The sequence below is a fragment of the Cyprinus carpio genome, chromosome A16 (assembly GCF_018340385.1).
Source record: "Cyprinus carpio isolate SPL01 chromosome A16, ASM1834038v1, whole genome shotgun sequence".
NCBI classification, from domain to species: domain Eukaryota; kingdom Metazoa; phylum Chordata; class Actinopteri; order Cypriniformes; family Cyprinidae; genus Cyprinus; species Cyprinus carpio.
Genome location: NC_056587.1, coordinates 12,672,540 through 12,686,063, shown reverse-complemented (window position 1 = coordinate 12,686,063; position 13,524 = coordinate 12,672,540). Strand labels below are relative to the sequence as shown.

Below are 13,524 nucleotides of genomic sequence, written 5' to 3'. Positions count from 1 at the left end.
TATTATTCCATTAAAGTTTAATGTCAGATAATATTAAGTATAATACTATTTAGTGACTTAATTGCAGATGGAATGAACATTCTTAAACCTGTTTGGCATTTAGATTCTAATTAAAAGTGCAAGGAAAAGTTACACTTTGCCATTGTTCTTCTTAAGTACCTATATTAACTGTATGGTGCACCTTGTTTAAATATCTTTAAATGTCCTCCATATGCTGTTAATGGCACTAATATTCCACTGAACTGATTTGTGTCCCACTGACAGTATTTTAAAAGATTTAAATGGCATTTTTTTCAGATCAGAGTTATCTACGGTGCTTTTTCTGCTGAATTTAGTCCCAGCTCACACAGAACGGCTTGCTGCGAGTCTGTCGTTGATTCAACACAGTTAAATGATTAAATCTCTCAGCATGTAACTTTAGACAGACAAATAGAGGGTATTTATCAGCTATGACAATACAGCTCGCAGCTCTATAGAGGCGATGGTGATGAGTGTGTCTTAATACGATGGCCAGATCCACCTTTCCTATCTGTTTATCAGACAGAACCCGCTGTCTTCTTCATTTATCATATAGATCTCATTCCTGTGGGTGCTTATTTGTCCTGTAGTGTTGATTTTGGTGGGTTTTCACAATCAGTTTCCAACTGACTGTATGAAAGGGGCTTCAGGTACCTTTGGCTCGATGGTCGGGGTCATAAATCATGCAGTCTCTTGATGATGACAGGCTTCATGAACTCTACCAGGCCGCGGAGAGTTTTTTTCAGACACGTTATTGTGACAGAGATGTCAGCATGTCTAAGGAGATTTACAAGAGATTCTCACTCAAAGCAATTGTGAAATGACGACTCCACTCAGCTGCGTGGCTGGTCCAGCAGGCCTATCGATCTCCACACGGCACTACTGGGGGTTATTGAAGGCACATTCATCTGCAAAAAGACCATCAGATCGCAACTAATTCTGTTGAACGAGAGACATAGCTCATATGAAACAAAACTTCCTACAGGCCGTTATGAAAAGCATTAAGTGGTCTAAATCAAGTTAAGCTCATTCGACTGCATTTTGTGTTGATTCAACTTGTCCTTCCTTTTATTTGGAAAAAAATCTAGTTAAGCTCAGTCGACTACACTTTGTGGCACAATGCGGATTCAATCTGTCCTTCCTTTTATTTGGGGAGAAAAAACAAACAAACAAACAAAAACACGACATTCAGGGAGCCAACTGTAAATATAAAAATATATGTTAAATGTTCTTCAAAGATGCCACTAAAGAACCCTTTATTTTAAGAGGGTATGCTTTTAAATCCTCCAAAAATTGGCCCTTTTCACTTTCAATGCAGGTGCCTCACTGCAGCCTCGATTTTGGTTTCTTATCTTTAAATAAGAAAGAGGAACAAGTCAAAAATTGTTTTTGTGGTACCACATTATGCCACAGATTCTGTCAGCAGAGTTTAACTCGTATTAAACCGATCTAGTACTCGATGGCAATATCATTCAGATTTACAGCAATAGTTCCCACGTGTGGAAGGTGACAAGCGGTAACTGATCTGAGACATTAAAGCCTGACATCAATGGAAAAAACAATGGACATCAGCAGATTGTACAAAGATGCAAATCTGTCAGTTTTTGACATTAAGATAATTATTTCAACCTTCACAGTCTCAGATTCTACCTTCCAATACCATGATACTTCTCGCGGAAAAGATGTTGACCTGTTACGCATCTTGTGTGCATTAAATCTAGAGACATTTAACATCTCTTGAACGATCTATCACTTGTATGAAGCCTTTGAGACAACACAGTGCAGCTCCAGTGTCTTGTGTGTATATATGTGCCTGCACAGGTATTTTATAAAAAAAAAAAAAATAACAAAAAACCCTAATAGACGAGGGTTTTTTTTTATGGGTCAAAGTTGTCAACTGTGTCCAAGAACACTAACCACTGTGCTCTACATTCTTCAGATTCCTCATTCATGAAGTTTCTGTCCTGGGACTTGAGCCCTGTAAAACCAAGTGCTTCACTGAGCACCATCAGCACATCCAGCTGGTCTCAGGCCATGCTGGATACACAGACCTGAACGCTCTCTGTGGTTTGATGCTGAATATATTTTACCACAAATAAAATAAGTCAATCTGAGTTTGTGTGTCATATTTCAGCTTGATACACAAAATTGGAAAATTGTGGGAACCTATTTAAATCCCTTTGAGACACAACTCACAGTTTTTCCTTTTAAACAAAATCACTCAAATAAGTTGATTCTTTCCTCTTGGTTGTTGTTGTCGTCTGCTTATTTTGTCCCTCTTTTTTTATCATTCTCTTTCTCTCTCTATAGACTCACAGTCTTTTTTTTTAAATTGAATTCTCCATTTAATACAAAGACAGCCAGCCAGCCAAACAAATAAATATGGCTTTTAGCCTATACATAAATTAAGGTCATTACGAATTCACATAACTCGAAGCTGTGTCCTCCGTGATTAGCATGACGCCATAAAAAATTCAAATAGATGTTTGTGTACATTTTGCTCATGGCCACAGTTATTTGATAAATTCATTCTCAGTGTATTGAAATCACCTTATTGTGTGACCCTGCTAGGTTTCTGTTCTTTGTAGGTTGTTTTTGAATATCTTTAATACATCACTACACCAGTAGGTGGCGAAAAGTGATTTTTTTTCATGTAGCAAATTATGAGTGAGTTTAATCGTTCACTTAAGCGTTTCGTTTAAACACTGATTCATTCAGGAACGCCACATGTGCCGATTTTTGCTGTGCTCACACGACTGTAAGCGAGTATGATGCGCATGCACCATATCACTTCATCATAAATAAAGTGCACAAGAAACTATGAGCATACAACATCGTATTTCCGTCGTCAGTTAAGTCATGAAATTACCAAAAAAGCATCTGAAGCTGCATAACTGTGCGTGTAGTGACCACTTTGGACAGATAAATATACTATAGATACTACATCAAAAATGGATTTTGAAAAACCAGCAAGAAAATGAGACACCGTTGAAGCATGAAATGCTATGAGCAAGACCTAATGATGACAGAGCTGATGGGTTTATTGGTCATCCAATAGAGTCTCGATTACATCTTTGCTTTGTTACACACAAAACCAAATCATGATTTTGTAATAATGACTGAAGCCTTGTTTTAGGTCCTGTCCCATGATCACTGCTGGATAGCTGACCATCTGCCAATGAGTCTGGTTTCTTTCAAACCCCTGAAATCTTCCGGCTCTGGGTCCAGAATTCCCTGCGGCCCCCAATGCATTTTGTCCTCAGACCCAATGCCGATCCACACACCAGATCACCTGTGTGAGCAAATATGTGTATGTTCACCATGGAGAGCTGTTTCCGTCTATGTGGAGTGAGGGGGAACATGTGTGACTGCTTCATGTCTGGCTGCCGCCTCTGCGGGAGGAAGAAGGATTTTATTCTGCAATGGCTTTTCCAGGCAGAACAAGGAATGGGAAGGAGATGCAGAGGGAGCAAGAGGAGAGAGACTAATTTCATCCGATTCCAACACCTCGCAGAGAGCCTTCATACAAAAACATGTTATTCAGAGCCTGTCAGAGTAAAATCAGAGATTTCCAGATATTAAATGATGGATAAAATGAGTGTGTGTGTGCAGGGAGTGTATACTGGGTCTTGTGAGTTGGGAGAATGTCAAGAGATAACTCCCAGAATCCTTATTCAAAACTATAAAGTAGCTCATTGAAGGATCTGATCAGTGTCTTGGTTAATTTTCAAACCCAACATCTGGGCTCCGAGCTTCAGGGATATTTGCTAACATTATGCTCTAGTATTGAGTTCAGTTCCATTGTGCTTTATTTGGAATTGGGTGTTTCTTCAACTATAGACACTTTTATGTCCCAGGTGTTGATTTTAATTACAACTAACAACTAACTTTTTCTTTTTGTTATGTGAAAGTCACATTATAACTGCCATGGAAAATATATATATTGTTTTTTTTATGACTTTTAATCTTAAAACATGTAAATACATCATAAAATATTTTTACAAAGAGTGAAATTGTTGTTAAATTGTGTTTAACAAATAGCTAAACAAGCTAAAAAATTTAAATGTAATTTCCACTATCGAATGTGAACAAACGCCACATGACATTTACCGGAACAGAAGAAAAATGCAGAATTTTCCTGTGATGCATGCACAATGTTAGTAGAAAATTTAAATAATCTAGTGTGAATGTGAAAGTATTTATTTTGTAGAAGAAACACCCATTTTTTTATTTTTCTGCACAAAATTCCAAATCACTGAAGTCAAAGTAGCTGTTATACTTTTTTTAAATTATGGAGACTTGTCAAGAGGCTCATGGCTTTTCTTCTGTGCTTATTTACTGTATCGTTTGGATATATGGATTTTTTTTTTTGTTTTGTTTTGTTTTTTTTTTGAGAAAAAGCTGTCTGGTTTTTGAAAAGTTTACACTTAGTTACGTACTCAGATATTATTAATGGTGTTTCTGCTCTGAGAATGCACCTAATCCAAGGACTACATTTTATGTCTTTGACACCAGGCCGTAAAAACAGCCTCTCTGCTGATTCTGCATTTACAATTGAAACTGTTATTTGCAAGACATTACTTTCTTAATAATTTCCTTTTGTCTTGTTTTCCATTTTAAAAAATATATAAACATCCTATAAAAAAGTTTACATTATTCTAAGAACATAAATTACATAAAATACTGACTTCTCAGAAAAAAACCCTGATGTAATTAAGAGAATATAATGAGAATGTATTGTTGCTGTTTGAGCATAAAAAAAGATCTGCAAAGTTACAAAGCTCAAAGTCCAGTTCAAAAGGAGATATTTTGTTTAATAGAAATCACTTTTCAAAAACTACAACGAATGACTCGTTTGGACTACAACAAATATTTTCCAGGATTTGTGATATCACAAAGATCAACAAATGGGACAAGACTTGGTTGAGCTGCACTAGAGAAGGCAACGAGTGTTATCACTATGTCAGAGACACGCTAGCTTTCGTAAGGCAGACGAGCTTAGAATAGTTACAATCATCTGGGTTTAAATTGCACTCAAATTGATTTGATTTTGATGCAATATTTTTCCTGAAGCTCATAGCAGGTAAGAGGCAGGTCATTTCCTGACCAGGCGCCGAGTGTTGTCAAACACAACACACACTGGCCCAGCTAACCAATCACAACACAGACTGGCCCAGCTAACCAATCACAGCGCATTTCGTATTTCAGAAGGAAGGCCTTCATTTGATACAGGAACTAGTCCAGCCGTTCATGCCAGACTGGGATAGAGAGGTGTTTTTAATAATGTAAAATATGTGAAAAATATTTTTTTCGAACAACCTAGCATGAGAGCCTGTTCTAGTACACCCCCAAAACAAAATCAAGACCTTGTAAAACAGCATAATAGGACCCCTTTAAGCATCTAAAATATTCCAATGGATTTAATTACATTTTTCTTTTAATTTTGCTTTTCAAGTAAATGTTCTTTACTTGAAAAGCAAAATTAAAATTAAAAAAATGAATTAAATCCTTAATTTAATTAATTAATTTAATTTAATTTAATTAAGGATGTTTAAGTAATCTTACTGAAACAAAATCACTCAATAAGAAAATACATTTTGTTTGCTGTACTTCATAAACTTATTTCTGAAGACAAGACAGTTTAGGCTAATATGCATATATGCCAGCTTTTATTTATTTTTTTAAAACCTGGAAAAGCAGGAGTGGTTTTACTGGTGGGTGACAGCCTTGTGAACTAAGCCTTTGCTTCTTGTCGGAAATTTGATTAAATGCTGCAAAGACTGGGGGACACACATGTCTGGGAGTGGAGATTTTTCATTTTTTCTTTAATACTCATGTTTAATTTCATGATTGGCTAAAGCTCCAGGTGGCTGTTTAATGTCCAACAGATGGGTCCTCCGCAAACCCAATTTTCCATTGCAGGCTGATGGCAATAAAAGGAGGGATTTTCACAGTTCCGCAGGCACCCCTAGCACTTCCACTCTCCCAGGGGCAGAGAAAGAGTGAGCAAGACCGCAGTGTTATACTCTGTTTTTATTAAAGCATTTGATTGACAGCAAAGGAAGATTTTTCCAGTATTAAACTCTAGGCCCAATTAAATGGGGCAAAGTACACCACGTCTTGATTTTGAGCTACTGGGACTGAGTTATACCACCTTTCTCTTTCTGTCTCTCTTTCTATCTCTCGCTCTTTTCCTTTTCTTTTTTTGTGTCTGCTATGAAGCCAATGGTTCTGTGGTGAGCAAAAGGGAGCTGACAGTTTGGCCCTTAAGATCTCTAAGCTTCTTTTACAATCAAAACTTGTTAACTCACATTTCTTACTTGAGGATTTGAATGGGATGGAGAGAGAAAGAAGGATTCAGAGGGAAGGGTGTATAGAAGGAGAGAGGGGCCTTAGGATGCATCAAAGCCGGGGTCTTGAGAACACATGTTTGGGCATAAAAGTGTGTGTATAGATTAGGAGTGCTGTAAAACCAAGAAGAACTTATTCTCCTAAGGCCAGTCAAATGAGGAGAGAGAAGCAGCAGCAAAGTCCAACTCCCTCTGTCCTCACTGACCTTCACCATCACTGTCCTCATCCTCTTCCTCACTGTGATTTAAGAGATAAGAGGTCAAGACTGAGGTGCATACTAAAACCTGAGGGAAAGTCACTCGAATCAAAGATTAGAGTTCACTTCTTGGATACGTGAAGTAATGGATAATGTTTTCTTATTTATCCACTTTTACCAAATGTTCTTGTAATAATTACATGAAAAGAAAAAAGATAGTTCAAATGAGTAGACCTAATAGTTTTTTTTGTTCAGACTTTGTTCAGTGTGGATTTTTAAAAATAATATATTATTATAGTAAATTTAATAAAGAGATCTTGCCACATTAGTCATGTTCTACGGTTTTCTGTGTAACCCAGCATTAGAAGAGGGCAAATTAGCAGGCCAATTCAAACAATAGTAGCTCAATATTAGCCTCTCCAGCAGGAAACAATTAGCTAAAAGCAGGTATAAGTGGACAGGATCGTATTTTCTGACTGTAGAAATGTTGACACAGAGGGAGCTGGCAGAAACTCAAGTCACAGAAAAGGAGTTTTCTCTCTCCCCCAGGTAGGTGTGTGTGTGTTTTAGGGATGAGACTCAGAGAGAGCTGGAATGGGCCAGCCAGGCTCTTTGGACACCTGTCATTCCATCATTGCTTTACTACTTCCCGTCCTGTGGTATTCACAAGGCTCCCTGCTGGATCTGTAAAAGCTTTACCAGAAGCCTGAGATATAGACTGATACATAAACACTCAGAAAACAAAACAGATCTTATAATAAAAAAAGGCTTCAGAATGGAAGAAGAGAACATCTTTATGCACTTCAAGTCCGTATGAAATCCAATAACTCAAATCCCAAAAAGACAAAATATTTTGATTGACACTTATTGAGAACTGTCACAGGGTGCTTTGAATCTAACTGGCTTTTCATTTGGACCATATAAAACACACTGAATCCAAACCAATTACCAAAGGAATGTTTGTTCATACCCTTTCCCTCTTTAGTATTCAGGTGCTGCTGTTTAGCATATTTAGGGCACATGTTATTCCACTTAGAGAAATTTTCAAGGGTTTGTATTCTTTGTTTGAAATCATTCAGATCCTTTTTAAGGTCATACAAGTTTGATTATTTTTGGTGGAGTTCATAAGTGGAAAATGTTTAATACCTTTCTGATTTCTTTAATTACAGGTCCAGTGACATCCAGCATACAGGTCAGCGTGCAGTACTTTTATCCAAAGCAACTCACGTTGCATTCAAGCTATACATTTTATTGCTTTATGCATTGTCTGGAAATCAAACCTTTGTCTTTGATGTGAAAAGCACCATGCTAGTTACCATTTACAACTTAATTTAACTCTCTCAAACTTAGTGATTTTTTTTCTTTTTCTAAACTGATTTTGAAGTATTGTGTCCCAGACTGTCTCCCTTTTTTGTGCCATTCAGTTCTTGATTTCTTAACCTTAGTTAAAGTATGAATATTGGACCCATTTCCATGCAAAAAGTGGTATTAGTGGACCAGTTCTGTTGCCATGGCAACTGGTCTCTACAGTGCCGTCTCCAGCCACAGGGGATGATGAAGCACTGTTGATGTTGGATAACAAGCAGATGGAGAGGGAAGGAGTGAGTTAAATGATCTGAGAGCACTAGACTGGTTGCAGTTCACAGACTCTATATTGAGCGAAATACTGTATGGCTGAACAGAGGGATCCACTGAGTGTGGGAGACTTTACTAAGAGTTTACTGAGACTGAGAACAATGCTGATGGTCTTGGGATAGTAACACTCAGCACTACAGAAAATTACATATTTCACAAAATTTACCAGGTTTACTTACTTGGGTTTAGATAACAATACACAATCTTTTGTGCACTTTGTAGGAATAATTATCTTTAGAAGTATATAAAATGTACACATCCAATAAAATTTTGGGTTCAGTAAGATTTCATAGATTTTGCTAGGAGAACTGTTGTGGGGGTGATACTCAGTCGCTGTTAGTTTTAATGCTTCATTTGTTGATCAATTTTGTCAATTTTAGTGTGTGCTGTTCAAACACACTGTTCGACAGATGCATTATAGGCTTCACAGCATTTTCTATTTATTCAAATGGTGTTACGCAGCCAATATAGTTAAAACTGTAATTTAACAGTAAATGTTAATGAATCAACCGCTGGTTGCTTCAGTTTCTGGCATTTAATAAATAATAAATAGAGCAGGTCCATTGGCCATTGGTCCATAATAATAATAATAAAAAATCTGTAAAAATGTAACAAAAAGATGTAATGTAACAAGGAAGAATAACTTGGCACACCATAGCTCCAAAGGTAGAAAAACATTTAAAGCATGTTTTCACCAAAAGTAAAGTGCGAGTAAAGTAAAAAATCTGTGCAAATAATTATGATATATTTATTGTCTTTGGAAGACACTATCCTAGGTTAGGTAATGGTGATGACCCAGGACAGGCATTTATGTTAGACCTTTGGAAAGGGGGGTTCCTAGTGTGCAAGTCCCATAATGCCTGTGTGTGTGTGTGTGTGTGTGTGTGTGTCTGTTTGAATGTGAGCGAGAGCTTGTGGTCAGAGGTAAAGTAGAGGACACTGTCTGCCAACAGCAATCTACCTGCAGATCTCATTTAGACTGAACTTATAGAACCAGACTTAATACTGACTCCCTTCCTGTTCACCTTTCAGCCTCTCACAGTCTGTCTGATTTCATTTAAGCCCTCAAACTCAAGATTTTTCAACCCTGACATTTACATAATTTGGTTTAAACAATGTTTTTAAATGTTTAATTGCCATAAATAAATAAAAATAACAATACTTATGTTACAGTTTAAAAACAACCACTTGACATTAATGTTTGCTTGTACTGTAGGAATGTGTTCTAATAGCAGAAAAGCCTTAAATGTAAATAAAGTTCAGTGTAGTGCATATAAAATATATGCATCATAGACAAACCCAAAATGACGCAAACAGGTTCTTTGCTGGTTCTTTGCTGTTTTTAAATGACAAATCATCCTCATCTTAGTCAACAGTCTTCATCCCATATCGCTTTTGAATAAACGTATAACACCTTTGTATAAAACAAAAAAGAGGTTATGATGAAATTCACATAGTTTTTGGTTTCTAAATATGCAAGTGCAGAAAGGCAGTGAAGTTGTCCATTATAATGCCATCCACCAGGAAGTTTAGGCTGTCGTAACTTGGTTAAGCAGTGCTGCATTCAATTAAACAGCTTATTTACAGGAAATTTACACTAAATGTTCAATCCGCTCCGGTGCGTTTCTTCAGACAGATGTGATGTGAACGCTCTTTTACTCTCTCTTCTCCTCATCATTAACTTCTTAATGCAGTTTTTCTTTCTCTGTCTTTGTTCTGAAAGAAAAGAAAACAAAGTGATCAGAAAATGAGTAGCTTGTAGGTTAAAGGGCCTTTATACATCTTGTACATCCATTCATTTTACAGACACATAAAAACAATTATCTCATTAGATTTTTAAACACATTAGGACCCTGATGAGCAGTTGAACTCTGACCGGCATTACAAACAGGTCAGATTTATTCAGATGTCTGAACCGTAATCAGAACCATCTCACAGATAGATCTGATTTAGGGAATCTGGGAATCTTACCAAAAAGTCATCTTTGGGCACAGCTCACAGATCCACCTGGTACATATTAATCAGTAGGCACTTCTGGCTGTGTGTTTTGCCATTAAACTGCCACTGGATTATGATAGCTTGTCAATAATAATTTATATTCTCCCAGGGGAAATTAACTTGTTTTTAAACATTTAATAAAATATACTTACCTGTTTTAGGGTACTTTTTAAAACACGTGTAAAATCACTTAAATTTTTTTTAAACATTTAAAAAATAAAAAAAAAAGTTTTTTAAAGAAACTTCAGTTTAACTCATAACAGCAAAATAAGTGCCTTCAGCTGATAAAACAAAGCCTTTTAAATGTTTGCCATTGAACACTCTCATTAATTAATAAATAAATAATCCTCTGTGGCCCATTGAATATGGCCGTATTATTTCAGTAATAGCATATAAAATACTAGATGAAAGGATGAATCTGGAGTATTTTCATTAAACTGTGGTGTTTAAAGGGTCTGTTCAGGATTAGCCACCGTAATGATGATGAGGGTGTTGAAGGCTTTGGTGGAACTCAGGACATACGTGAACTGCGCGGGAAGACATTCAGGTTGTCAGGGGAATAAACCAGATGTTTCTAGTGCACTGCACAAATACAGCAGATAGCAGCCTGTGTAGAGTGTGTTCATGTCATTTTGGATACCACTCTATGAATGTTTTGTCTAGAGCCAAATGAGCCACTCGTTTTCATCACAGAGACACATGTAAACCCTTTCGTTTAGAATGTGGTAGATGTTAATTAATGTGGCTGATGTCAGACCAAGCATATTAAGGGTTTCGCCAAGTTTCAGTGCCAAAGTGATCTCTATTTATGATCTGATGACATCAAGAAATTTTGATAATGTAAGCTCAAACAGCAATGCATAAAAATCTACTTATCTGTCAATTGCACACTCAGGACGTTGCATTGTATCAGTCAATATAAATTATGATAAATGGCATTTTAAAGAGATAGTTCATCCAACAATGAACATTCTGTCATTATTTAGTCTTCCTTGTGTCGTTCAAAACTTGAATGATTTACATTCTTTTGTAGAACACAAAAGGTGTTATTTTGAAAAATTTCTTTTTTGTCCATACAATAAAAGTCAATGGGGTCCAATGTTGTTTTGGACCCCACTGATTTTTATTGTTTAGACAAAAACAGATGAAGTATTCTTTAAAATATCTGTTCCACAGAAGAAAGAAAGTCTAAAGTCTGAACTATCCCTCTAAATTTCTAGGTTTTGAAAGACATGAGTCCATAACAGTGCACTGACCTCTAACCTCTGATTTGTCACAAAATAATAACTTTATTATTAAACACCTAATTTTCCAAGTCTTGACTTTTTTTTAAAATGTCAATCTGATCTCTAACCAACAACTACGTTCCATCAAGCTACTCACCAGTCGTCTCTGGTTACTGAGGCAGAAGGTGCAGATCTGTCTGGGCTGTGAGTTTTCTGAGTCCGAGCTAGGTGTCAAGCTCTTTTGAAGGTTGTGAAGGCGATGATGCAAGGCTTCAGAGCTCCTAAGACAAGGCTGGCCGTCTCCACACTCCTCTCCAACCAGCAGCACGTTCCCTAGGTGCGAGATGTAGCTGGAGGCCAACCGCAGCGTCTCAATCTTAGACAGCTTCCTGTCGGCTGGTTCGGTAGGTATCAGCGTCCTCAGAGCAGTGAATGCCGTGTTCACACTGTTCGTGCGATCCCGCTCTCGGGCGTTTGCGGTGTTCCGCTGGCGGATCTCGACAATCTGAGAACGGAGCTCACTGGGAGCCGCTACCGGTTGGCAGCCATACCTCTTTTTACGAGCACCTAACTTAAAGGTGCCAAAGCTGTGGCCAGCCATTTGGAAGGACTTGTCGTCAGATCCAGAACCTTCACTGCCATTGTCGTCATCCTCGGAGTGCATGCTGATCTCAGAGCACAAGAAATGACCTGGAGTTGGTCGCACCATCGCAAAAGACATGCTCAGCACCTTACAGGACCCTTGGAATTTGCTCTTCGTCCTCGCACCAAAATCTCTGTTGAATCGTTCTACTTTGCACAAACACAAGAGTGAACTCAATCTCTATTTCTAATCGTACTCCCCCAGCACCAGGTGAAACTATGGTGTCTTTCTTGAGTCTACATACGAAGTGACAAGCTTCGGTAACCAGTCCTGCTTTAGGGCTCCAACCAATCCAGCGATGCTTGACCGAGTCACTTCTGACTCAGTCATTCATAAGAACTGCCCTTCTCTCCACTGTCATCAGTTATTTGGGCTAACAGCATGCCAAGCCGCCTCCCAGACTCTGTATGTTCGTGTGTGTGAATGAGCTTGTGAGCTCCAGATCCTTCAGTTCCACGTGTGATTTCAGCTGAGTGTTTCCTTATGCCTTGGATTTATAGTCAGGGGGTGTGGCTGGGGTCCACTCTCCCTTCAACCACTGTAAATGTGAAATCCAGTGAGCAAGTGGGAGGAATGAGAGAATATGGGGACTCTTTCTCTTTCTCCCTCTGTCTCTTTCACTCCACGTGAGTATTATTTTTTTTTAAACTTGACCCTGAAAGGCTTCCACTGAAGATTCATCTCTGTGATAGATTGGTTAATTTCTTGCAGTGCATTACTTCTTTTATTTTATTTCTTTCACACTGAAATTTCAATTCAATCCATTAACTTTCCATTTTTTTTTCTACTTTGTCAAAAACGTGAATTCTCAGAGCCAAATGCTTCGAACCTAAGTACATTCAGTTAGTAGACTTTATCCCAGATCGTTTTGCCTTCGGCACCACAGACACAGGAGACCTGACAAATGATTGCACAGTAATATCACTGGATATTATGCAACACTCATAATATTAATTCTTCATAATTCATAATATTGTGTATGGAGATTGTCCACTAGCAGCTCTAGTGCTGATTAAACAGGAAGAGCCCTGGGCTGGGGAGAGTTTGGACTGAAAGCACATAATGACGCTCAGAATGGTTGAGTGGAGGTGATAGGTGGATTGTTTGTTTGAAAAGCTGTGTGACAGTCATGAGCACACTGACATTTTCATTTGCCAATCTTGTCAAACGTTGCCAAAAATTGTGTGTTCATTATCTAAATATTTTTCAACTATTATAAGATCCTAATGCACTTACATTTACAAATCTGGTCTTTCCTGTTGTACATTTTGAGCTATGTATGTAACTTTTGAAAACTGAATATGTTTGGGGAAATAATGAGGTAAATTTAGCAATTGCTCAGTAAGGGATTGGGCATGAACTTATTTTTAATCATTTTTTTAAATTGTTATATTATCATACTAATTTCTGTTTTCAAATAAGATGGAATGTTTTAGAATGAGACAAACCAAGTAAAA

At 37.5% G+C, this 13,524-nt stretch overlaps 1 protein-coding gene across 1 annotated transcript; it reads right to left on the bottom strand.

Moving 5' to 3' along the window:
* Positions 1-8,890: 8,890 nt before the first annotated feature.
* Positions 8,891-13,101, bottom strand: LOC109105578 (basic helix-loop-helix transcription factor scleraxis-like). Its single transcript, XM_019118854.2, has 2 exons — positions 11,582-13,101; positions 8,891-9,916 (listed from the first exon to the last, which is right to left on the bottom strand). Exons 1-2 carry the CDS (start codon positions 12,143-12,145, stop codon positions 9,878-9,880), a joined length of 603 nt encoding a protein of 200 aa, XP_018974399.1. The 5' UTR covers positions 12,146-13,101; the 3' UTR covers positions 8,891-9,877.
* Positions 13,102-13,524: the final 423 nt, after the last annotated feature.

Excerpts from the sequence above, each read along its gene's own strand:
- LOC109105578 (XM_019118854.2), bottom strand. The coding sequence starts at position 12,145 with ATGTCTTTTGCGATGGTGCGACCAACTCCAGGTCATTTCTTGTGCTCT. Across the intron at positions 9,917-11,581 it reads TCAGTAACCAGAGACGACTG|AACAAAGACAGAGAAAGAAA; the intron begins GTGAGTAGCTTG and ends CTTTTCTTTCAG.